General features: G+C 52.9%; 1 protein-coding gene across 4 annotated transcripts in view; it reads right to left on the bottom strand.

Annotated features, from left to right (window-relative positions):
* Window positions 1–26,620, bottom strand: part of ABR (ABR, RhoGEF and GTPase activating protein) — a 187,977-nt gene that overhangs the window by 71,549 nt on the left and 89,808 nt on the right. For 3 of the 4 annotated variants that reach the window (XM_027518042.1, XM_027518046.1, XM_027518043.1), the window contains exon 3: window positions 2,871–2,969. In XM_027518042.1, the coding sequence (XP_027373843.1) occupies window positions 2,871–2,969 (99 nt within the window). Of the gene's footprint in view, window positions 1–2,870; window positions 2,970–12,125; window positions 12,571–26,620 lie in introns of those variants that run through there. The other variant, XM_027518044.1, reaches the window with a different exon arrangement.

Here is a 26,620-nt window from a genome sequence, read left to right as displayed (position 1 = left end):
TCCTGCCTCCCTTCTTCCACCTCAGCCCAGGCTCCCAGACCCTCTTCCTTGTAACCTGAGCCCACCAGGAACTGGAAGGTGCTGGGAGGTTACCAAACCATGCCCGGCCAGCAAACCAGGCAGCGTGAACAGAGGCTCCTGCTGTGGTTCCCCAGTCCTGGGTATACACACCCAGCCGTTTGCATAGCAGGAAGTGTTAAACCAATAACAAACACACAGTCTAGTGGAGCTGTGGGAATGGGGGCAGGGTGGAGAGAAGGCGCGCTGGGTGTAGGAGGAGGAGGGAGCTCGGGAAGGCAGGTTTTCTTCTCCAAACCCCTTTGTCAGATCACCTCTCAAGAGCCAAGGGCTTAGCTCCTGGAAGGGCCCCAGCTCTAGGAGAAGAGGGCTTGAGTCCTTAAAACCGAGGCTTATCAGCTGAGACTTGTACTGTGAGGGGGCCCACCAGTCACAGCCCAGGCCGCCTAGCTCGTCTCTCCCTCACCCTTGCCTCTGCTCAAGAAAGAGCCAACCCAGGATGAACAAGCTGGGGGGAAGTGGAGGGACCTACCCTGGGTCACACCCTGGGAGTGGGAGCCCCAGCCTCACGGTTTTTGTCTTGAGAGCATGAGCTGTTAGAAAGGCGAGCCGGGAGGGAGTGTCTTGGACCCTAAATCTGTTGTTATCTTTACCCAAACTGAACTCAAATCAGGCCCAACGACAGATGAGAACCGAGCTGGAGTCTAAGAGGGGCCCGCTTCCAACGGGAACATGCACCTCCCCTTCCTTCAGGGAACGGGTGTGTGGACAGAAACAAACAGGTTCTAACCTGCACTCTCTCCAAGAATGGGAGAAAATAATAGAATATGCTCTCACTTGTCCTCAAAGAGCTTCCCCTACAGACTCACTCACCCCTCACAAAGACCCCAAGAAGAAAGGATGAATATGAGTATACCCAGTTTGCAGATGGACAGAATGAGGCACAAAGGTCCATTAATCTGCTGAAGATCTAGAGCCAGCAGGCGATCAGGTGGGGATTCAAAGCCGTTCCTCTGAGCCTCTTTCAAATATGCATCCTTTTATTCATAGTAATGACAGCCATGCCCCTTTGTTTAGCACAGCAATTCATAGTTTATAAGGTGTTATTTCTGGGACTTCCCTGGTGGTCCAGTGGTTGAGACGCCAAACTTTCACTGGGGGACTGGGTTCGATTGCTGGTTAGGGAATGAAGGTCCTGCATGCTGCACAGTGAGGCAAAAAAAAAGGCTATAAGGTGGATTTTGGTTGCTTGTCCTCCCCTTCCTTTGACTGATATTTGAGTGTCTAAGAACCTAGCATTGTACTAGGTCCTCAAAATGATCTTCTCAACCACATAAAGGACAGAGAGAAAGTAATGGCATTGCTCTCATCTTCAGATGAGAAAACTGAGGCTCAAGGAGATTATCCATGGCTTTTAAAAAAAATTTTTTTTTTTTATTTAATATTTTTAATTGGGTGAGGGGCAGTGTCTCATAGCATGTCAGATTATAATTCCCCAATCAGGGATTGAACCCATGTCCCTTGCATTGGAAGTTCAGAGTCTTAGCCACTGAACAGCCAGGGAAGTCCCATCAGTGGTTTTGAAAACCAATAACACACGTTAGAAGGCGCGTGGCCCAGTACATACATACACATATCCACATAAACCAAAAGCTGCCTGAAACAGTACTTATTCTTACTACGTGGGATGCATGCTGACGTTTTCTTTCTCGTTCGCTTTAAAATGTTGGTTCACTCCACTTCGCTGATTGAACAATCCACTAGCAATCAAGACGCATAGTTGAAAGGCAGGGCAGTAAGTCCACTATTCATGGCAGCATCAAGTCTTGCCCCAGCTCCGGCCCCAGACCAGAGTCCTGATCGATCTGCCAAACTGTTCCTCCCTTGAAGAAATAACTGTGAAGACCAACAGATTCCCAGTAAGACTGACCACCAACTCATTCCCCTGTGTTACAAAGCGGCGACACACCTCAACAGTTACTCCTGGGGAAACAACTGGTAAGCCCCCTGGGATTCCTGGCGACAGCAGCTCACATCACAGCCAAGTACATAAATGCAGATCTTACAGTACTTTCCACTGATCTACATCTTCATTTCTTATTCCTCCTTGTTCTGGTATCATCTGATGTCTCAGTCTGCAAAACACCCCGGGAAGAGAACTTTCCACGCACAATTACTCTGCATAATATCCAGATGCATCTAATACGCACTTTCTTCAGAGGCAAAAACATCTTACATCTGTGGTTACTTTCTACCTTTTGAAAACATTGTATTCTTCCCCTCCCGGTCCGATTCTCACAACAACGCCTCCAGCTTGGAGAAGAAACTAAGGCACATTTCACAGAGGGCGGCGGTCTGTCTAATGCCTCAGAGCTATGGTGCTTCTGAAAACGACACAGGCAGCCTTCCACCTCATTTCCTGCCAGAAGGCCTCAGGATGGTGCTAATAGTTCACCATTCCAGGCAGGAGGAAGGACTGGGACCAGGGATAACAAAGAGGCCTCAACGTGATTGATTGGTAGAGACTGCCCACAGCATCAGCTGGACGCAGAGGCTAAGATCCCACCTGGACAGAGCACTGTGATCCATTAGTAATGTCTGCACTGTAGTTAGGGGTGATGGCGTGTTTGCCACCCCTAACCAGGTGGTGCTTCTTCTTCCACCTTTCCCAGGGTAAGTAATGGAGAATTGGGATCGAGAGGCACGGGCCTCTTCTGGCAATGACCTTGGCTGCCAAGCTGTAGGCAGAGCAGTTCCACAGACCCCGGCCCTGGGAAGGACTGGTCCACCTCTCTCTCTCTCCAACTCCAAACACAGTCTCAGAGCACAAAGACCCTAAAATACATACTTACCAGCAACAGAGCTTCCAGCTGGTTAATATAGATCTCTTCACTGGCCAGGAACCCCGAGAGAACCAGCTTCCTCATCTCCAGGCCCTTCCCTGCTTCCACCTGTAAAAGCAGATCAGAATCTGAGCAGCCTGTTTCCTTGCCTTTTCCCCCCTCTTCTTTAACATTTTTGTAAGGGGGCAAAAGCCAAATACTTATTATAGAAAATTTGGAAAACACAGAAATATAAAAGGAAAAAAAAATCATCCATACTCCTACTGCTCCCTTCTTGCTTAATTTCTTTTCCATCCTTTTTTCCCCCATGCTTCCTTATCTGATACCCATCTACCCTTATATCTTCCTGCCTCCAGGAGCTCAAACCCACAGCCAACAGAGGAGCCTGGCAGGCTACAGTCCATAGGATCACACAGTGTTGGACATGACTGAAGTAACTTAGCACAGCACCCTTATAATGGCTTCCCTGATAGCTCAGATGGTAAAGAATCTGTCTGCAGTGCGGGAAACCTGAATTCAACCCCTGGGCTGGGAAGACCCCCTGGAGAAGGGAATGGCCACCCACTCCAGTATTCTTGCCTGAAGAATTCCTCAGACGGAGGAGCTTGGTGGGCTACAATCCATAGAGTTACAAAGAGTCAGACACGACTGAGCGACTTAAATCCTTTCACCCTTATTAATAGTGAGCAAGGTAAAAAAAAGAACCTGAGCCCATGTGTGGGAGCAATTTAATGGAGGAGGGGAAACAGTCAGTTAAGGGAAATCAGAGTCATGACTGAGATGGGCATGGTCACCTGGAGAGCATAGCAGGGGCCAGAGAAGGTGCTCGATGAAGACATGTATGAAGAGAGAGGAGGAGTAGGGTCAGAGATGACGGGATGGAAGTGGCCATGGGACTCCCGGCCAAGCAGCCTTCCAGCTACACCTCTGACTGTATCTTCCTGCCCCCAGGAGCTCAATCCCACAATGGAAGGTGCTGGGTGTGGGCCCTCAACCTTACCCCTTGTACCCACCCCGCCCCCAGCATCTCCTGACCCCAACAGGCCTCCTCCCCGCTCCAGAATTCTTTCTCCTCTATGGCAGAGATCATACCCCATTTAGCTTTGAATGGCCACCAACTAGCCAATGTTTCCCGTTGTATCTACAGGATAGGTGGGGCATGTGTTGAATGAATAGATAAATAAGTGAAGAATCTACTCAAATTCCCCAGTAATCATTTTTTGCAGTATTAAGTGCCACCAACAGTTCCTGGCACAGAGAAAATGCTTGAACACTTTTTCTGAGTGAAAAGACATATAACTTTTCTTGTCATCTAAGATCCCCAAGTCACTCCTAGCCTCTTCTCTCCTTCTCCTCTGCCACACGGAGTCCCCAGTCCCTTCAAAGTGTTCTAGCTCATCTCTTACGAGGATTCCTTCCTCTGCTCCACCCTCTTCGCTGTTGTAATTGAGGCCCACAGCAACCTAGTCCCCACTGGATTCGGACTGCCCTCTGCCTCTCTCTCCTGCCTCCACTGCACTCAGAGTCAGATCAGTCTTCCCAGAATGCCAGCCTACACCTGATGCTTATCAAAGACTTAATACTGCAAAAAGTAATTACTGGGAAATTCAAGTAGGTTCTTCATTCGTTTATTCATGCAACACATGCCCACCTATCCCGTAGATACAGTGGGAAACAAGCATTCGATAGCCCTTACTTTCATATGGCTTATAATCTAGTGGGAAAGAAACACGTTAAAACCAAAGCCAAGGATTTCCCTGGTGGTACAGTGCATAAGAATCCGCCTGCCAATGCAGAGGACATAGGTTCGATTCCTGGTCTGGGAAGATTCCACATGCCACGGAGCAACTAAGCCCACAACTACTGAGCCTGTGTGCCCCAACTGCTGAAGCCCACTTGACCTAGAGCCTGTGCTCTGCAACACAGAGAAGCCACTGCAGTGAGAAGCCCACACTGCAACCATAGAGTAGCCCCTGCTTATCACAACGAAAACCCAGCACAGCCAAAAATAAATACATTACAGCAAACAAACAAAAACAAAAGCCAAGTAAGTATCAATATATGACTATAAAGTGTGATGGGGTCCAGCTTATTCTTTCCTTAAACACCTGCAATGGCTCCCAGCACCTCTCCCCACCCTTCTGATCTCTCCAACAGCCATCTGCCTTTCCAACAGGCCAGAGTGCTCCAGCCTCCAGACTTTGGTTCTAGCTGACTCTGCTACCTGTAATGCCTTCTCCCGCGTGAGCACTTCTCTCCTGAAGGCACAGCTGAAGGCCCTGGCCCTGCAGCTTCGGCTCTCAAGGAGGCAGTCCGCTGCCCCTGACACGTGCCTGATCTTGTTACCTGCCCGGTGATTTTGCAGGGCCACCTGTATCTTGCTCCTCCGGAATCCGCCCCCTCCCCCCACAAAGCCCAGCACCACGTGATGCTCCTGACATGTGGGCACCTGACACTTATTAAGCCTTGTAAGTTCTTTCCACTCTCTCATTCAGCTTCATTGCCCTCTCAAATACCTCTCCGACGGGGGTACTATATTTTTCCATGATACAAATGGAAACAAACAAATAAGACTTAAAAAGAGGGAGGGGACCAGTCCAGAATCACATAGCCAGAAGGTGGCAGAGCTGGGACTCCCTTCTCCTCCCAGGTCCTTGAACACCAAATTCAGGGCTCATCTCCTGCTCTGATGATTCCCTCACTCTTATGTTCCTTTGTCAAGCTTCAGATGCTTACCTAGAATCTCAAACAGTTCCCTCTTTGGGCATTTAAGCACATACCCTTAGCATAAGCTGAAGCTATGCCAAGCTTCATATTTCTGAAGCTATCAGAAATCTCCTGGGTCCCAGGAGAGCTGCTTCCTGCCTGCTGCTTGGCTGCCTAGCAAGTTCTCACAGGCCTTGCTACCCTTTCCCCAGGTGAGGAACTCTTGATCTGCTATCAGCAAACCAGTTAGCAATTTTGCTGGAGGCAGTCTTTCCCAGAGTCTCTGAAATAAAACCTGATCTTATAATTGGACATTCTGCCAAAGATGTCTACCTCCTCAGCCACAAAGCCTGCGACTATGCCACCTTAGTGGCAAAAGGGAATTTGCAAATGTGACTATGGATTTTTAGGTGGGGAGGTTATCCTGGGATTATCAGATAGAGCCCAGGTAAGAGACCTTTTGGGGTTTCCCAGTGGCTCAGTGGTAAAGAACCTGCCTGCAAGGCAGGAGCCACAGGAGACACGAGTGTGATCCCTGGGTCGGGAAGATCCCCTGGAGGAGGGCATGGCAACCCACTCCAGTATTCTTGCCTGGAGAATCCCAAGGACAGAGGAGCCTGGTGGGTTACAGTCCACAGGGTCGCAAAGAGTTGGACATGACTGAAGCAACTTAGCACAGCACAGCATGCATGCCAGAGACCTATGAGCAGGAGACAAGAGGGTCAGGGTCAGAGAAAAGGCGACTAGCTCACAGAAGGAGAGAGAGAGGGGATGGGGGCGGGGACAGGGAGAGATTGAGTGAGAAACTGAAAGATGTGACACTACTGGCTTTGAGGACAAAGGATGGGACCACGAGCCAAGGAATGCAGGGGCCTCTAGAAGCCGGAAAAGGCAAGGGAACAGGTCATCTTCCCTAGAGCTTCCAGGAGGAATGCAGCACTCCTGACCCTTGAGACTTGCAAGAGAATAAATCTGTGTAGTTTTAAGCCACCAAATGTGTGGTAGTTGCTTTCGGCAGCATTAGGAGACCAGTATGGGTGCCAAGGTTCAGGGAAAAACAATAGTTACTTATCGATGGCTTCACAAGTACCAGGCACAGTTCTAAGTGCTTTCCGAGGATTAACTCTCTGGAATCCTGCAGTCTGGATGGTGTTATCATTATCCCTCTGAGGCACAGAGAAAGGAAACTGCCAGCTGTCTAGAGCCATGAGAATCGCAGGCAGGCAGCACCACCTCCGAGACTGGAGCTTGGAGCAGGGCCCACAGGCCCTGGAGGCGGAGGTCAAGGTCAGACCCTGCTGCTTCTGCCTGACAAGTGGGAACTAGCCCTCTATGTTGGGGGCCAGCACTTCCCTCCTGTATCCCATTCCCTTCCTGTTCCCTGCCAACCCGGGATGTGCCCAAGGGCTTGGCAAACACGCTCTCCAGAAGTCACTTGGGGGCACAGTGTGAGCTTAACTGTAGGCCTGGCTGGACAAAGTCCAGGGTGAAGAGCTGGTGACTCATGGCTCCCACCAAGCCTTTACATTCCACCCCAGGCACGAGTACAGGCCCTGGGGTCAGCCCCCATGACAGCCCAGTGCAGCAGGACCCCCTCCTCATGAGACTCCAACCTCGGAGTCCAATCTTGAAAGAATCCCCCCAAATGCAGCAAGTAGTCACTCCCAAGCAGCCCCACACTGGGCTGTATTCATTCTGATGTTTTGGCTGGTGAGGGGATGGAGGCAATGGAAAAGGATGTGAAATTAACCATTTTACCAACAGCTAACCTGTTCTCAGTTAACACCCCAATCCTCTTCCATCTTCACTTTCCTCAGACCCCACCTGTTCCTGGTTTGGAGTTGCCTGGAAATTCACAATTCCTTTTTCAGTCCTCCTGGGGCTACTCTCATCCCATAAAACACTAGGCCCCAGGATTTCCCTGGTGGTCCAGTGGTTAAGACTGTGCTCCCATTGCAGGGTCCCTGGGTTCAATCCCTGGTCAGGGAACTAACATTCCGCCTGCCGCACGGTGTGGCCACAAAACAAAAAAGCCACCAGGGCTCAGCATCCATTCACTCATACCTCACTGTGTGCCCAGCACTGGGAAAAAAGGGGAGAGGACAGTCTTGACCCCCAAAGACCCCCCCAGAGGCGCCTACATGCCCAGAATCACCGGGGGAGTTCTCGGGAGTTCAGGGCCCCCACAGCCTGTGCCAGGCTGCCTGCCAGTCCTGCACACAGGGAAGCTGCCTTCTGGGCGACACTGTCCCCACTTCCTCCCCAAGCAGAGCTTATGAAACTCAGCAGCCATGGTGGGCTCGATCATGGCCAGCATTTTACACAATCTGCTGGGCTGGAAGGCTGTCACAGCCTGAGGCCCCAAATCCAAGAGGTCAAGTCACTCTGAAGGGGACAGTAGCTGCAAGTTAGGCTCAGCTGGCTCTGGCCTGGTCTTCTACAGTCTGGGCTAAATAAAGCCTCCAAGGCTTTGGCTCCAGGCCAAATCAAGACACTGTCTCTAGGAGCCTTAATCTCCTCCAAGAGAGCAATGTGGGCTGAACAGGCAGGACCACCTTAGGCCAAGTGGCTCTGCAAACAGCAGAACTCAGCCCATTGGCCACACCAGTATGCAAGGGGCAAGGAGGTGGCGGTGGGGCTGTCTGGCCAGAGTCGATGCCACTGAGTCTAGGCGCTGGGTCCACGCCGAGCATCAGCCTCAGAATAGCTGGCCCCTCCCTGAGTTGAGTCGATGCAGGGAACTCAGCCATTCTCTCCTCTTCCCAGCCCTAGGCACCGGGAAGTTCTCTTTCAGTTAGTTCCTCAGCAGAATGGAAGGCAGAGGACAGGGGCCACTGCTGGGGGACTCTCCTGAAAGGCGGAGCCCCATATTCCGGGCTCCCTGCTGTCTGAAGCCACAGGCAGGCCCCACGGGATCCAGCAATACTTCACATCCCACATCTCTGCAGTTGTGTCATACTCACATACCACCAGCATGCTTGCTTAATACTGTTCTTTACAACTGGCTTCTAAAAGCACAGCCTTGGGCTTCCCTGGTGACTCAGAGATAAAGAATCAACCTGCCAATGCAGGAGATACGGGTTCAATCCCTGGTCCAGGAAGATCCCACATGCTGCAGAGCACCTAAGCCCATTACACCACAGCCACTGGGCCTGCCTCTAGAGCCTGGGAACCACAAGCGCTGGAGCCCATGTGCTCTAGAGCTTGGCTCCCCAGCAAGAGAAGCCACCACATAAGGAGCCCACAGACCACAACTGGAGAGTAGCCGCTGCTCGCCGCAACTAGAGAAAAGCTTGTGCAGTAACAAAGACCCACACAGCCCAAAAGAAATAAAATAAGTGAAATTAAAACAAAAACAAAAACACAGCCTTATCCCAAGCATTATATTTGAACGCACAGGAAAGATGTACAAGTCAAACCCGCACCAGCTGCGGTGGAAGCTCGGCGTCTTAACCACTGGACCACCAATCAAGTTCTTATTTTTTTCCTAAGATACATTAAAATGTATGCTTAACTGTTAAAATGCAAAATCTATATCTAGGTGCTACCTAAAATCATCTCTCAAATCATCTCATCTGTGGTTCACACTTCAGGGAAAAACCTGAGTAGGAAACACAGGCACGGCCATGGCTACACGTGGTCGGGGGGAGCAGAGATTTGGACAAGTGAAGCAGAAACACAGGCAGTTGAAAATCCATTAAAAATCGGCACAGAATTCACCTGAGGAGTTAATCTGCATTACAAAAGGATTAAAAAATTCCTGACAATCGAGTTCCTTTAAATAGCAGCTTTTACATAGCAAGGCCTCTATCAGCCCAAGGTACCTTTAAATAGAATCGTATGTAAGATTGGAGGAGGTTCATAACACCTTACGGAGGGGGGCGATGCTGCTCTCGGTATTCATGCATTATTCTTAGTTTATAGACTAGTAACTCCCCAAAGGGAGGTGTGAGTTGAAACACATTCCAAGCTCCAGCCCCAAGCTCCATGGAGAAAACCACAGCCATCTTCATACCTGTCCCCTGGGCAGGATGAAGCATCTCAGAAACTACACTGAAAACAGGATTGATTTGACCTGTATAATAGGACTGGTGTTTGGACACTGTTGAAGGTAAGTACTCCTGAAGTAAAGTAATAGCAGCAAAGAGAGAACGGCCCTGGACTCCTACCAGGTGTCAAGAAGAGTCTACCAAGCAGGAGTGTGCCAAGCCCGGGACAGAAGCACACCGTCCAGAAAGGAGCCTTGACCTCACAGGTGTACATGCCCACCCCCACACCCACACCCATCCCTGACTCAATGAGAAGCGTCCTCTCCTAATCTGAATTTAGTACCCTTTTATCAGAACCCTTCTCCTGGCTCTGCCTATTTTCTCTTTATATTCCTATTATCTGGGCACTTGCCCCTTGCTCTGAACTCTTTATGAGAGAGGATCAAGTCTTTCTCATCTCCTCTCCTCCCCAGTGCCAGGCATCCTGCTTTGACTAGAACAGAACCTGAGTGTTTGTTGAATGAATCAGCAAGCTTTCTGCCTGCTTTTCCCTCTATAGATGGCCAAGCCTGGTGGTGGTGAAGGGCTTCCTAGATGTGTTCAGGTTGAGACAGGGGGCCTGGAATTCTCCAACACTCAGGAAAGGGCCCTTCTCCCTGGAGTCAGGTAGGTACAGGAACACTGCGGAGGCAAGGCAGAGGGGAGGACTCAGCCAGGCACTCACAGGGCTCCGGGAGGAACAGCATTTTTAGGTGTGATGTGTACCTAAGCCCCCATGGCATCCACATGCTTCCTTCTTACAAGGCCAGGGACATCGAGCCTCACTCAACCCACCAATCCACCGGACACCAGCCACACAGCAGGCTCTGTGCAGTGCCCACCATGAATACAAGAGGGCTCTGCCCTCGAGGAGAACAGAATCAAGGAGGCGGAGTCTGGAGTTCCAAACAGAATGAAATATGGGCTAGGCTGGAATAAACCAGGGAGGAGACCCATAAGGCGGCACAGGAGTGGGGTCCCATCTGTACTGGGGAGGGCGTCTCAGGGAAGGACCATTAGGAACCCACGTAGGTCCCATCCCACAAACCACTAAACTCCCAGCAGGTGCTCTTGGTTCATAACCAGACTTTTCCCCATCCTGTTCCTGGGATGGCTGGTCAGACCCCAAGGGCAAGGCCTCAGGGGCCCAATTCGAGACATGACTTACTCCAATGTGCCAGGCTAGCACCAGATGAGCAGCCCAGGGGTGGGCATCAGCCACTGCCAGCCTCCCATTATAGCTCCTCTCTGCCCCACACCCAGGCCTACAGCTACTGCTCCGCCCCTTCCACACATCAGCCATCTACCGTGGGCCTGCAGTCTATTTTTACCTCCATTAGCTCCTCCTCGGAACCAGACTGTAGCCCGGATGGGGCAGGGCTCTGATGCCCATCTTACAGGAGGGACAAAGGGGCCCAGGGAGGCTCAGTGACAGTTGCCTCCTGCCCACAGCAAGGCTCTGTGCACCAAGCCCTCTGGGGTGAAGTGCTGCCAGGGCAGACGGGCCGGGGCCCACAGACAGGCGCTCTGTGTTAGGTAGCCTGGCTTGCAGCCTGCAAACTCCCTGCCAAACGTTCTCACTGGCCCTCCCTTCAAGCCGCAGAATAGGGAGGAGGTGAGCAAAACACTGAGGTCAGAGATCTTAGAAGCGGGCCTAGGTGAAGGAAAGGAAGAATATAGTGTGGTGTGCAGCACTGGTGTGCTTTCAAGGGGAAGCCCAGCCCCTGGGGCGCAGGTGAAGAGAAGGGAGGGGGTCTGAGGCAGTCCCGCCCCTCCCACTCTACCTTCAAGGCAACTTCTCCAACGACACAAGGGCACCACTGCAGAGAATGCCCACAGCCCAGCGTCGGTGGGCTGTTATGCTTCCTGCCAGTGCCCACCTTGAGTAAAGTGCCTTATCCACCCAACTCTGGCCTCCAAGTGGGCTGTTTCCTCCCCTTTTCGGCTCATCCAACTCTTTTCCTTCAAGGAAGCCCAGTGACCCCTGGTTCTGGATCCCTCCAAACACCCGGAGCCCTGGCCCAGATGCTCCAAGTCTCCTAGCTGGGAAGAGCAAGGGTCCCCTTGGCCTGAACTTCCCACTGCACTTATCCCCCTGCTGCCATGGAAACAAGGAATTATAGCTTTCTGGTTTCAGGTCAGTCGGCTCCTGGGGAGGGGGGGTGGGGGGCAGGAAAGCAGGCTCACACCCCTGGCGTGCCCCCCAGGTGACTCATGTCACTGCCAGAGAAAAAGCCACCGCCACCCCCCGCCCCCGAGCTGGTCTGGGGAAAGCCAGCAGCCACTCCCCTCCGAGGACAACTGGTCCAAGGGGAGGAGGCCGGCACTGCACCTCTCCCCCGGGAAAAACTGCCCAGAGCACAGCCCCTCGCATCCCCTGACGGGCGGGCGGCCGGGCGCCAGACCCCTCTCCGGTTGGGGTGCTCCAGCTCAGCCACGAGGCTGGTGCGCAAACCAGCCATTTCTGCAGTCAGAGCTGCGAGCCCTGCCCCCTCCCCCGACAAGCATCCAGGGCGTGTCACGTTCCCACCTTCACAGTCACCAAGAAGGGGGACCCTGAGCTGGGGCTGGTCGGGGTTCCCAGCTCGCACTCCTCCAGCAGAAACACATCTTCATCCTCCAGGACCTTGTCCAAAAAGCCTATCGCCTCCTCTTCCTCTTCCATGGCAGCCGGAGCCGCGGAGGGCAAACAGGAAGCGGGGTCCCGGCGGCAGCAACGGCAGCAGCCGTGGCCGCCGGCGCCCGGGAGGGAGCGGGGCGGGCCGGCGGGGACGGGAAGAGCGCGCGGGGCAGGCCTACACCAGCACGCGGGCCTCCCCGGAGTCCGTCCTGGCGCCGGGCCACCGGCTGCCGATGAAAGGGTCCATTATGAACCTTCTCGGGCCGCCGGCTCCCGGCCCTCCCGGAGAAAGGGGAAGCGGGGCGGCCCCGCGGGTCCTGGCCGCCTCTTGAGGGGAGCTCCAGCCGCCGCCGCCGCCGCCGCCGCGATCCTGGGGCCCGCGCGCCCCTGCCCGCCGTGCGCGCCGGCTCTCCGGGCAGGCGGGGCCCCGCTCCCCGCGCCGCTCCCAGCCCGGCCCGGGCGCCCCGCCGCCGCCGCCAGCCGCTCGGATCCCGCCCTCCTGGACGCCGAGGCTCGCGTTCGCTCTCAAGGCAGGAAATGCACGACTCGACGGGCGAGGTGGAGCCGTTCCCCTCTCTGCGGTCGCCGGGCCAGCCGGCCGGCGGGAGGCTCCGGGAGCGCGGAGGAGGGGCGACGAGGCCGCAGCCGGGCCGGGCGCGGAGGGGAGGTCCGCTTCCCAGAGACAGGCTTTTATTTACAGCCCCTCACCGGCCCCGCGGGCTGGGCGGGCCGGCGGGCGGGGGCGGAGCGGAGGAGCAGCTGCCCGCAGAGCCTCGCGGGCCCCCTGGCCAACCTCGGTGTCACCTTGGGATGCCGACCAGCCCCTAGTCACTTCCGCCCCAGGCTCTGACACCTTTAGGCCTGGTGAGAAACCATAGTTTCCATCGCCACCGTGGTTGGGGCTTTGTGCAAAGGAGGCCTGACCTGCTTTCCCGAGGCAGAAGCACAAGTGCCAGCCAGGGGTTGCAGCGGGGACCGCTTGGGGCCGCCAGAGGTACCACACCTCTTTCTTACAGATGCTGCTGAGATTAGCAGCACCACACCTCTTTGGGGCTCTTCTCCTTCAGGAAGGGCCTCTGGGCCCAGTAGAACCAGCCCCGCAGAGAAGGGTACACTGAAGCCAGGATCACGAGCATCGCCAGCCCTGCCCATCCCAGCCTGATTCCCCTGGCTTCCCATGCTTCCAGAAGCTAAATGCATCCGCACATCCCCGGGTCCCCCTGGCCCCATCCAGAGATGTATCAATACATCCACCTACTCTTGCCGGGAAGGAGTTTCAGGGCGGCAGCTGGGAAAAGCTTTCACAACACAACATCTAGGACAAAGGTTGCAAACTCCAGGCCCCAGGAGGGTGTGGGTAAGATCGGTTAGTGAATGAGCCAGGTAGGGACCAGGTGAATTCAAGAAAATGTCACTCAGCTCCAGCTGCTGGCTGCCAGGGGCAGTGCAGGCTCACGGTTGCCCCCACCCCCTCCACCCCGGATCTTGGATTGTTCCAGAGAAGCCGGAATCTGGATTCTTAAGTGAGAGCTCTCAATTTAAAAATGATGGCAGAGGGACTTCCCTGGCAGTCCAGTGGTTAAGACTTCCCCTTCCAATGCAGAGGGTGCGGGTTCCCTGGCCTGGGAGCTAAGATCCCACATGCCAAAAAACCAAAATATGAAACAGAAGCAATGTTGTAACAAACTCAACAAAGACTTTAAAAATGGTCCACATCAAAACAATAAAAATAAAAAATAAACCATGGCAGAAGAAACAAGGTGCAGTCTAAATGAAACATCTGTGCACTGAATCAGGCTTACAGACAAGACTGCTGCCTTCTTACAACTGGTTGTTTCTTTAAGAGAAGTTTGGGAGTGTGTGTGTGTGTGTGTGTGTGTGTGCGCGCGCACGTGGGTGAGGGTGGGGGGGTGGGGAGAGGGTGTTGGAGGATGGTCCTGAATATTACCTCTGTCCCATTTCCTCCTGGTATCTTGGAATCAAATTCAGCTTCACACATGATCAGTCTACCACTTTGTAAACCTGTATAGTAAGTGCCACCAACCAGGCAGGTCAAGTGAACACTCTGGATTCTGCGTAATGAGCCCTGAAGCTCCAACTCCTTTCAAGCACCCCCCACCTGCCCCCATCCTGCCAATCTCCCACCAGCCCCCAAACTATGTCTCTAGTCAGGGATTTGTGCTTCTAGCTCACAAGTGACTCTCAGTACACAGTTGCCAGGACCAGCCAGTGTGGTTCTTAATGACGCAGTGTCTAAGTTGTCCCTAATGCCTTGTGTGTCTACCAGGACCTCCTTATGCGATGGTGCATCCCCGTCTGGTGGCAGGTGTATGGCCAGAGAGGGAAGAGTCCAGCTCTTTGGGACTCATTTGGAAATGCATTCCACAGTGGGGTCAACCATGGGCCACCCTGGGCCCACCTGGGGTCATCACCTCTCCTTCCAACTGAGTATCTCAGCTGAGAATAGGGTCCTTGGTTGAGCCTCCAGGCTGGGTGGAGAGGTTGAGGAAGAGGGAGGAGGGAAAAGGAGAGAGGTGGACGTGGTTTCTCATCCCAACTTCCCCCAAAATCTTTGAAAGTTATGATCTCTAGGTGGGGCTCCTGCCATTCTATTACAGCTGAAAACCTGTCTTCTCCAGTAAAAGATTTCTCCCTGTCACTGTAGCTGAAATACAGACCAAGGGATTTGGCGTAAGTTCTCTGGGGCCTCAGGGCTGACGGGGTTCCACACGGGCACACCCCACCCTACACCCGCCCTCTCCATCAGTCCCTGTCCCTGCCCTGGCTGGGTTATATATAGCCAGGGCACATCAGAAGAGCCACAATTCCTCATCTGGTGTGGGCGGGTGAGGCTGTTCTCAGGGCTTGGGAACAACCAGGGCTGGCATTCCCCAGGGCAGAAGTGTGCCAGCCCAGGGCTCTGTGCCAGTCTCCCACCCTGCAGGCTCCAAGTGCATGGCATATGGGGCTGCCCTCACTGGTCGGACAAGCAGGTGGCATGGGAGAAGGGCCTAACAGCCCGGGGGCCCCCCGTCTGCCTTCCCCCACCCAAAGGAACATGAGGGGCCCTGAGGGGGTCTCCTAGAAGTATCCCCCTCTGTTTCCCCAGGCTCCTCCCCAGCAGGGCAGGATCGACACCCACTTCTTCTGAACCCTGAAACCTCAGAAGCTGCTCCCTGAATATCCAAATATCTCCACTCCACCAGTCCTGGGGTTGGCTGGAAATTCCAGTGAGTAACTCGAGTGCCCTTCCATCTCCCCTGGGCACACAGACTCCACTCAAAGGCCCTCAGTCCTGCCCCTGGTGGGAATGACTCACAAGTCCCAGGGGGTATCCCCTCCCTTTCCCTGGCCCGTGCCCTGAGCCAGCCCTGGACCGGGCTTCCTCCCTGTGTCCTCTGCAGCTCTGCCTGCTCCGCCTAGCTCCTGATCCTCCTCTCCAGAGAAGCCGCCTGCTCCAAAGGCCTCACAGCTGCTGTATTCCCAAGTCACAGGCCCCCTTCTCTACTCCTTGGCCTCTGCGGTCTAGATGCTCTTAAACCCCTCAGCTCCCATGGCCGTGTCGATGCTGCCTCTGACCACTCTGGTTTAGGCTGGCCCTTCTCTCTCCTGCTCCCTAGAAGATGGGAGTCACCCAGTTGGACCCAGGCCTCTGCACTTTGCTCTCTACCCTTGGGGAACTCATCCCCTGTCGCTGCTAGCCTGTCCCCATCTGCAGCCCCAGCGCCCTGCTCTGCTCCCAGCGTGATATCTGAGCTGTCAGCTGGTTCTTCTCACTTGGAAGCCCCACTGGCAGCCCCTCAAACGCCACCTCTCCAGACCCAACGAGCCTTCTCCCTCTCCCACCCAGCTTCCCCTTCTGGCTCCTCCACTTCTGTTGGTGGGGTCACCATCTTGTGACTGTTCCTTCCCTCAGGCCCCACATCCTTTTTACCAAGTCACTTAGTGCTTCCTTCTTTTCCTTTTCCAAAGCCACCACCCCAAGCAGGGTTTGCAGCATCTCACACTACACAGCTGCAATAATATTCCTCTTTGACTCCTGATCTTGTCTGTCCATCTGACGGTTCATTCATACCCAGAGAAGGCCTGGCATTACAAATACACAAACCTGGGGGACACAGCCCTTGCTATTAGAATGCTCTCAACTCAAACTTCCCTGGTGGTCCAGTGGTTAAGACTCCAAGCTCCCACTGCAAGGGCCATGGGTTCAATCCCTGGTTGGGGAGGATCCCACGCATGCCTCACGGCAAAAAAATGAAAACGAGGAATGCTCTCAACTCAACTCAGAGAGGGTGACGGGCCTATAAACAGATGAGGCAGTATTCTCACTGGTCAACACAGCGGGAACAGAGGACAAAGGCACTAATCCTGCCTGAGAGGAAAAGCTTCACAGGAGAGTGGTTTCTGAGCAGCATCTTGAAAAGGGGAAGGGTTTCCAGGCAAAGGGAGGAAAATGTTTTGCAAGGAACCCCAGGAAACACAGCAGGAGGACAGAAGAGAAAACGGGCAGGTGATGAACTTAGAGGGGTAGCGGGAACCACTTCGTGGAGGGCGAGGGGCATGGGCTCCCCCATGGGCAAGGGGCACAGACTGAGATTTCGGACACCTGCCAAGCCTACACTTTTCCAAGCCACCAACAGTTTACTCTCCCCAAACCCAGCAGCCTTCTTTCACACTCTTCTCCATCCCCTCATTCCCTTCCCCCTCCATCAACAAGTATCTATTCATTGCCCGCAGTGCCTGCCAGGCGCTGGGGTAGCGCTCAGAACGTAGCCACCGTCAAGAGCATTTGTCTACCTCCGTGGAGCTGACGGTCTCAGGGACAGACTGGCCACTGCTCGCCAAGGTAGGGCCAGGGGAAGGGTACAATCTCAGAACTATTGGGCTGAGGTACAACCCTTTCAGAAAGAATAACTCGGAAATATCTATTGTGATTTAAAATGTTCACACCCTCTGACTCAGCACCTCCACTTTAAGGGATTTTTCTGCAAAAACATTTCTACAAGGGCTCAAAGATCTCTGCACAAAGATGTTCACTGCAATGATGGTTAAACCAGTGAAAGACTGGAAACAGTCCAAATGTCCATTTGAAGGGGACTGGCCAAGTGAATTATGGTACATCCGTTAAAAGAAGCACTACATACAGTTGTGAAGGAGAATGAGGTAAGTCTTTAATTACTGATATGCAAGATGCCCAAGACTTATTAAGTAAAATAACCAGAGCAAATTGCATAAAGTATCAATAGTATGATCCAACTTTAAAAAATATATATATGCTCACACACATATACACACTTTAGAGAAAGAAATGGCAACCTACTCCAGTATTTTTGCCTGGAAAATCCCATGGACAGAGGAGCCTGGCAGACTACAGTCCTTGGGGTCGCAGAGTTGGACACGACTTAGCGACTAAACAACAATATATACATATACACATATATATAGAATGTGCTTATATATGTATAATGCATATATAATGTATTTATATATTAATATATAATGTATAAGTAAATATATATATATTGTATAATGTATTTATAAACATACATAGAAATGTATCTTATGTATATAATATCTCACTTGGAAAAATAAGGAAAAATATACAACCATCTCTTAACAGATATTCTCTTTGTAAAAGGAGACTTAAGGAGACTTTCACTTTCCATATTATACATTTCTATAAAATTAGAATTTTCTGTGATATAACCAAAAAATAAAGAAGTTAAAAAAAGAAGTGTGTTAAGTGCTACAATTGCGAAAGTAGACTGAGCTCTGGGGGCATAAGACACGCACATCTGATGTGGCAAAGGGGAGTCACAGGAAGTTCTCCAGAGAAGGTGGCCTTAAAACTCCTACCTGGGACTTCCCTGGTGGTTCAGTGGTTAGGACTCCACACTTCGACTGCAGCGGGGGCAATAGGATCCCCGGCTGGGGAACTAAGATCCAGCATGCCACAAGGCACAGCCAAAAGATTAAAACAACAAAACTCCTCCCTGAAAATCAACAGTGACCAGCCATGCCAGCGGTGACTCGCGGACAGGCAGGATAGCATGAGGCACAGTGAAACGAGTTCAGTCTGGGTGGCAAGGCTTCATTCACTCAACCAGTACTTAATGGGCATCTCTGACGTGCCAGGCACAGTTCTAGGTACTAGAGTTTGCAATGAGCAAACATTTCAGTACAAAACTGACAGAGCTCCATGGCGGAGCTCATGTTCTAGCTGGAGGGCTGGTGATGAGGTTGCAGAGGTGGGCAGCAGTCAAGCGGTCAGGTTAGGCATGGCCTTGACAGCATTGCTAAGGGCAGGCATGGAAAAATCTGACTGGGAGTGACCGGACAGCGTTTCAATGTGTCCCTCCCGCTGACATCAGATTACTCTTTCTAACACATTGCTCACTCTGTGTCCAGCAGGAAGCCACCAAGTCAGCCCAAACAAGGACAGTGGGGCCCTTGCTGATGACTCAACTGATCACACTGTTGACAACAACCACCTCTGCTGTTTGCTGTCCCCTGAAAGGGCCAGGTGCAGTCTCGCCTCCAGCCCTGATCCTGGCTTGGAGCCCCCGCTCCCTCTTCTCTGCTTATCCCTGGCCCCTCCTACTTCCTTAGCAGGAACTCAAGCCCCACCCCTATGTTTTCCAGAGCTCGTCAGACCCTGGGCCAATGAGAACTGACCCCCAGGCCGGTGCCACGAGTAGACCCAGGGCCAGCATCCACCGCAGATACAATCAGGTTCATCATCTTGATAATCAGCCTCCTCCCTCTGACTTCCCTTTTTCTGCTACAGCAGAAGTCACTACAAACATCCCAGAGAGTTCAATCACATGAAGCAAATGTTGGATATAAGCCAGTACACGACACTGTTTATACAGTAAAACAAAAACAAACAAAAAAAACTCTCCTGGATTTTAGACTGGAATCCTTGTTCTGCCTCTTACCAGCTGTGTGACCATGGGCAAGTCATTCAAACTCTCTAGGCCTCGGTTTCCTCATCTGTAAAATGGGGATAAGTCTAACACCAACTCTAGGTTTGCTGAGGGTTTCCCAGGTGGCACTAGTGGTAAAGAACCCACCTGCCAATGCAGGAGACATAAGAGATGCAATTTCGATCCCTGGGTCAGGAAGGTCCCCTGGAGGAGGGCATGGCAACCCACACCAGTATTCCTGCCTGGAAAATCCCATGGACAGAGGAACCTGGTGGGCGACAGTCCATGGGGTCACACAGAGTCGGACACGACCGAGCGACTTGCATATTGCATAGCATATATGCCAGGTCTGCTGGGAGGACTTGTACACGTGGGGCAGTGTCTGGCATGTGTTGAGTCCTTGGCAGGCACCAGCTATTCTCCTCTCCTTTGGCAGGGGTGCTGGGGTGTGGAGAGTGCAGGAAAGGGGAGCCCTAGCCCAATCCCAGCCTCACCTCCCACCTCATCCAGTGAACCCAGTGCTCCGGCCCCACCAGACCATTCCCCTCTTCTCACACCTCCAGAGGTCTTCCTACATTCCAGAACTTAAACAGCCCCCTTTATCTAGAATGTCCTTCCTGACCAGTGCCCAGGCAGAACACTACCTAGTTTCTGAGGCTCCCTCCCTCCATGCTGCCTTCCTTGATTCCCCCACCTGAGGCCACATGGCTTCTTCCTTGAGATGCTGTATTAATACATCTCTCAAACCCTGAAATTGAGGGACTGTGTGCATGTGTGTGCATATGTGTGTGTGAAAGGGGGCGGGGGGGTGAGGGGCAATTCCTGTTTATGCCACAGCACCCAGAACAAGAGCTTATAAAAGGTGTGCCCTGGTGGTATAGTGGTTAGGGCTCTGGGCTTTCACTGCCATGGCTTGGGTTCAAAACCTGGTCAGGGAACTGAGATCCTGAAAGCTGCAAGATACAGCCAAAAAAAAAAGGGGGGGGTAGGTGCTCAGAAAAACACATAGTTAATAGATTTGACCTCAGGAGGTTTACAGGGCAAGACAAAGGGTCTCCCAAGAAGATAAATCAAGAGGTTCAGGTTGGGTGGATGGTACCTGAGGAAATTGCGCATCCACCGTGACACCCTCCAGAGGGGTCTCTGCCTCCCAGGCATGCCGGGGGAGGGGGACGCTGAGCCACCTCTGCTAGGACTAGAGTGGGGGTGGCAGGGCCCAAGGACAGCCAGAGCTGGGGACCCACAGAGAACTGGGTTCACATCCTGGGAGAGGGTCAAAGACAACGATCACCTGAGGAGCTGTCCTCCTGGGGATGCAGACTGTGTTTTCACAGTTGCTGTGTCTCTTGGTCCTCCCAGCAGCCCTTCCAGATAGGAGGGATTTATCCTTATTTACAGCTGTGGGACTGGGACTCTACTGGTTGTTTCAACTTACAGAGCCAGGAAGACGTCAATCGAGCGCACCAAGACTTGTCCTGGACAATTGGTAGAGAAGCACGGAGATGAGCAGCCACCACTCATCAGCTCTGGGGCCTCGGGTGGGTTGTGTCACCTCTCTGTACCTCAGTTTTCACATCTGGAAAATGGGGCAGTCACAGTGCCTACCTCCCAGCGTGTGGTGAGGACTAAATGAGTCAGTGTCTATAAAGCGCTACAACAGGGCCCAGCCTTCTGTAACTGCTGTGCAAGTGTTCCTCTTCTTTCTGTCACACAGGCAGGAGGGTGGGGGGTGGGGGTGGGGAATCTGTGTGGCCTTCCAGATAGAAGTGACCAGCTCATAACCCTGTGGGAGGAAAGTCCACAAGGGCAGTGGTCCCCAACCGTTTTGGTACAGAGGGACCAGTTTCATGGAAGATAGTTTTTCCATGGACTCAGGTGGGGGGAGATGGTATGGGGATGAATCAGATACTTTATATTTATTATGCCCTTTATTCCAATTATTACATTAGCTCCACCACAGGTCATCAGGTTATTAGATCCCGGAGGTTGGGGACCCCTACATGAGCTCATCATCAGAGCATCATGGTGGAAAGAAAGCGCTAGCGCCCACTAGTGGAGGAACCAGGTGCGTGCGTGCATGATGTGCTGGGTCACTCAGCTGTCTGACTCTTTGTGACTCCATGGACTATACAGCCCGCCAGGCTCCTCCGTCCATGGGATTTTCCAGGCAAGAATCCTGGAGTGGGTTGCCATTTCCTTCTCCAGGGAACCTTCCCGACCCAGGGATCGAACCCACATCTCCTGGTGGATTCTTTACCACTAGTGCCACCTGGGAAACCAGAGGAACCAGGTGAAGATGATGGAAAAGAGAGTCCGTAGGTAAGATCCAGCCTACCACAGGGACATTCCCTGCCCTTCTTTGCCCTGGTAGAGCCCAGAGGCCATCCAGCCTCTGCCCCTTGGCGGCTCAACTATGTGGCCAAACGTCTCAAAGTGAAGGCATTCTCGGGGCAATTTCACATCTGTTGGTGTGAATTATGCAGGTCAGTTGGCCTCCCTGCCCCACCCTCAAAGACTCCAGAGCTTCAAGGGCAGAGGATGGGTCTGGCTGGGCTCATTCTCCTATCCACTGTCCTGGGATCTGCAGGAGATGAACCGACCTTCACCGAATACAGGCTGCTTTGGAAGTAGCCTTTCTAGCAAATGTGAAGCATGTTAATGAACCACGATCTCAGCACACTAGCAGGGAGAGGGAGCCCCCAGACAGGCCGTGAGTGCTACAGGGATGCTCCAGGTTGGCCAGGTGTGGCAAATCAGGGAAGCCCAAATCCCATCCAGATGTGAAGAGGGGCGGGGGGCGGGGCGGGGGGGGGGGGGGTTGGGCGGGCGGCGATGAGCCAGAGAGGCCAGGGAAGGCCAGCTGTGGAGGGGCTGAGGGCCACAACCAAGACACTGTGTCTACCCACTTCCTATTTACATCCTCCTTGACTCGGATAAGCCAAGCAACTGCCTGAGCCGTAGATGCCTCATCTATAAAATGGGGGCTCCTCCAGCAGTTGGAGGGCTGGGTGGCAATGAAGCCGGGCACTCAGCACAGCACCTGGCAAGTAGCAGGGCCAGGCAGGCTCCTTCTCTTTGCAGCGGGACCAAAGATCCAGAAAGGAGCCATGAGGAGCAAGGCTGCTGAGGCAGGAGGTTGGTAACTTGAGGAGTGATGCCTGGTTTTATCTGCAGCTGGAAACCCCTGAGAGATGTAAAGATCAGGGGCAGCCCCAAAGCCTCCCAACCCAGGCCTCAAACACCATCCAAAAGGAGCATACTGGGAAGCCAGCTGGGAGGCTCCTGGCTCTCCACGTGGCTTCTCCTTTCACCTAGAAGGAAGTTCCTTGTCCTGCAACCTCAAATCCTAAACCACAAGCCTCGGAACAGACCAGGAAGGGAAGAAGGGGCAGCGATTCATCCCAGCTTCATTCCCTGAGACTGCATCCACCTAACTTCCCTGCTCCCCGGCCATCCTGGTACTGGTTGGTTCAATTCTACAACACGGGGTGAACACCCCTAGGCGGCCAGGAGGCGCTGATAGGGTCCACAGAGATGATTGGGGATCAGAGCTCTTGATGTCAACAGGGCAGACGTGCCCCTCAAGTAACTGTGCACACTCCCCAAACACCAGAGGGCTCAGCCATGGGCTGGGAAATCTTCAAGGGGAGGTGTTGTCTGACTGGACTTGGCAGCACCACACAGACTCCAGCATCAGAAAAACCCACATTTAGGGACTTCCTGGTGGTCCTGTGGTTAAGACTGAGCTTCCAGTGCTGGGGGCGCAGGTTCGATCCCTGGTCAGGGAACTAAGATCCCACATGCCAGCATGGGCGAAAAATAAGAAAAAGAGAAAGACCCAAGTTTAAATACATCTTTGGCTCCTCTGGCTGGTCTTGGGCAAATATGTCACCTCTCTGATCTTCCATTTCCTCAGCAGTAAAAATGATGATCATTGCATCTACCACCGAGGGCTGTTGTGTTAGTTGCTCAGTCGTGTCCAGCTCTTGGTGACCCCCATGGACTGTACCCCTCCAGGCTCCTCTGTCCATGGAATTCTCCAGGCAAGAAGAGTGGAGTGGGTTGCCATTCCCTTCTCCAAGGGCTCATCCTGACCCGGGGATCTGAACCTGGATCTCTCACATTGCAGGCAGATTATTTACCATCTGGACCACCAGGGAAGCCCACATAGGGCTGTGGTGAGCCTTACGCGAGACAACCCATGTAAAAGGCCCAGGGTAAGTAGTTGTGGGGAACAAAGGGTATTGGGGGAGGGGGAGGGATGAGAAGGACGACAATGGTGATCATCTCAAATATCCCCTACCCATCTTTAAACTGTCCTGCCCTGTGGAGAGTGAAGCCCTCAATTCAGCAGCTAGTGCAATCCTAACACGTACAGACCTTACAAAGCGCTCCACCTGGCACCATCTTATGGGAGCTTCCTGACAGCTGTGTGAGGTCAAGAGAAAGGAAATTCTCAGTATCTTCACCTTATAGATGAGCCAACTGGAGCTCAGAGAGGTTGAGTGACAACCCTTAGGTCACACAGCTAGAAAGTGGTGGCACTGAAAGAAAACCCAGATATTCTCTCTGCCTTGTGACCCCTTTGCAGTGTGCCTCCCGAGAAGGGAGTCCGAGGAGTCCATGGTTTGCAGGGCGCATGCTTTTCTGTAAGACCAGGGTCCTGGCGGAGAAACACTTAACCCGCTTGTCACTGAGAGCGAGCCCCGCTCCTCCCTCCCAGGGTGAAAGCAGGCCCTCTGCTGAAGCCACCAGAGGGCGCTCTGCTCAGCCCGGGTTCGGGGAAAGGAATGCTCTGCAGGGCGTTGGGCTTCACTTTTGACACCTCACTGGGCTGCACACTGGGGCACGTCTAAGGCACGAAGCACAGTGAGGCTGCAGCGGTGAGCTGGGGAGCGAGGAGCATGTGTCCCGCCGACACCAGAGACCCAGCTTCATCTGGGCTCCTGCACCTGCGAGGACAGAGCCAACCCCAGAAAGGAGACTGCAAAAGCAGAGTCAGTCGTTGTCCCACAAACATTCATTAGACTGGGTCCTTACCCCTCTTAAGGCTGGTGAGGAGAGTCTTGTGGGCCGCCATCACCAAGAACTGAGTACCCACAGCGCACCAGGCCCAGCTCTACAGGCCTCACTGGGGCTATCTCAGTCTGTCCTCTCAACAACCCTTCAGGTATTTAGTCCTATTTAGATATGAGGATGTGGAGAAGGCAATGGCACCCCACTCCAGTACTCTTGCCTGGAAAATCCCATAGACAGAGGAGCCTGGTGGGTCGCAGTCCATGGGGTTGCTAAGAGTCGGACACGACTGAGTGACTTCACTTTCACTTTTCACTTCCACGCATTGGAGAAGGAAATGGCAACCCACTCCAGTGTTCTTGCCTGGAGAATCACAGAGATGGGGTAGCCTGGTGGGCTGCCATCTATGGGGTCGCACAGAGTCGGATATGACTGAAGCAACTTAGCAGCAGCAGCAGACATGAGGATGGAGAAGGCGATGGCACCCCACTCCAGTACTCTTGCCTGGCAAATTCCATGGATGGAGGAGCCTGGTGGGATCCAGTCCATGGGGTCACAAAGGAACCAAAGGGAAGAGCGACTTTCCTTTCACTTTTCACTTCATGCATTGGAGAAGGAAATGGGAACCCACTCCAGTGTTCTTGCTTGGAGAATCCCAGGGACGGGGGAGCCTGGTGGGCTGCCGTCTATGGGGTCGCACAGAGTCGGACATGACTGAAGTGACTTAGCAGTAGCAACAGCAGCACACATGAGGAAACTGAGGGTCAGAGGGGTTATGATACTGGTCTAAGGTCCCACTGCTAGAGAGCAGCACATGTTCATCTATCAAAAGCTCATGGCCCTGCCATTCTCTGAGCTGCTGGGAGAGTCTGACCACAGGGTTGGTTTTATGAGCCAAACCAACGGGGCTACAGGTGCCCAGACATTTGGCTAAATGTTATTCTGGGTATGTCTGTAAGGGTGTTTCTGTGTGAGATTAATGCTTGAAACAGTTGACTGAGCAAAGCAGTTTGCCCTCTCCAATGTGGATGGGCCTCACCCAATCAGTTGAAGGTCCAGATGGGCCTCAGCTAATCAGTTGAAGGTCCGGATAGCCCAAAAGGGTGACATAAGGGAAGAATTGATGCTTTTGAACTGTGGTGCTGGAGAAGACTCTTGAGAGTCCCTTGGACTGCAAGGGAGATCCAGCCAGTGCACCCTAAAGGAGATCAGTCCTGGGTGTTCACTGGAAGGACTAATGCTGAAGCTGAAACTCCAGTACTTTGGCCACCTCATGCGAAGAGTTGACTCATTGGAAAAGACCCTGATGCTGGGAGGGATTGGGGGCAGGAGGAGAAGGGGACAACAAAGGATGAGATGGCTGGATGGCATCACCGACTCGATGGACATGAGTTTGAGTGAACTCCGGGAGCTGGTGATGGACAGGGAGGCCTGGTGTGCTGCGATTCATGGGGTTGCAAAGAGTCGGACACGACTGAGCGACTGAACTAAACTGAACTGAACTGAAGGGAGAATTCACTTCAAGGTGGCTCAGTGGGAAAGAATCCGCCTGCCAATGCAGGAGATGCAGGTTGGATCCCTGGGTGGGGAAGATCTCTGGGGAGGAAATGGCAACCCACTCCTCTTGCCTGGAAAATTCCATGGACAGAGGAGTCTGGTGGGCTACAGTCCATGGGTTCGCAAAGAGTCGGACATGATTGAGTGACTGGGCATGCATGCACAAGGGAGAATTCACTCTCTGCCTGTCTTCGAGCTGGGACATAGGTCTTCTCCTGCCTTTGGACTCAATACGGACTAGAACTTCCACCATCAACTCTCCTGGACTTGGACTGTAACTAACTATTCCATCAGTTCACCTGGGCCTCCAGCTTACTGGCTGCAGAACTTGGAACTTCTCAGCTTCCATGATCTTAGTGAGCCAGTTCCTTTTAATACATCAATTCTTCTTCCTCTGTATCCTAAAGGTTCTGTTTCTCTGGAGAACTCTAATGCAATGACTTGTTCCTTGGGCTTCCAGGAACAAGTCGGCTACATATTTGGCTGTGGAATGCCCGGCTGCGAAAGGCCATATCTCTGAATGTCTAGAACAATCATCTGATTTGGTCCAAAAATCCCCTTGTTCCCAACGCCCCAACAGGAAGCCTGGCAGGGAGGGGACCTGCCTGGCCAAATGAGCAGAGCCAAGTAGCAGAAACCTTGGCTTTCTTTTTCTTTCCTTCTTCTTTTTTTTATAATGCTGAAACAGTTCCTAAGTACTCAGGAAGAAGTATGTGAACTCTCCAGCACCCCATTATAAACAGCAATAGTTTCTGTGTCCACTAGATGGGGCCAGTGGCACAGCAGAAAGGGCAGAAAGGCAACTCAGGAGAGAAGGCAGGCAGGCAGGGGGGTGCATGGGGCTGGAATCTTCAGTTGGGATCTTCAAGTTGGATTAATGCTTCCCAACCCTATCTTGTATCATTT

Source organism: Bos indicus x Bos taurus, chromosome 19, assembly GCF_003369695.1.
Source record: "Bos indicus x Bos taurus breed Angus x Brahman F1 hybrid chromosome 19, Bos_hybrid_MaternalHap_v2.0, whole genome shotgun sequence".
In the NCBI taxonomy this organism is placed as follows: Eukaryota; Metazoa; Chordata; class Mammalia; order Artiodactyla; family Bovidae; genus Bos; species Bos indicus x Bos taurus.
This window is presented reverse-complemented; position numbering and strand designations above follow the sequence as displayed.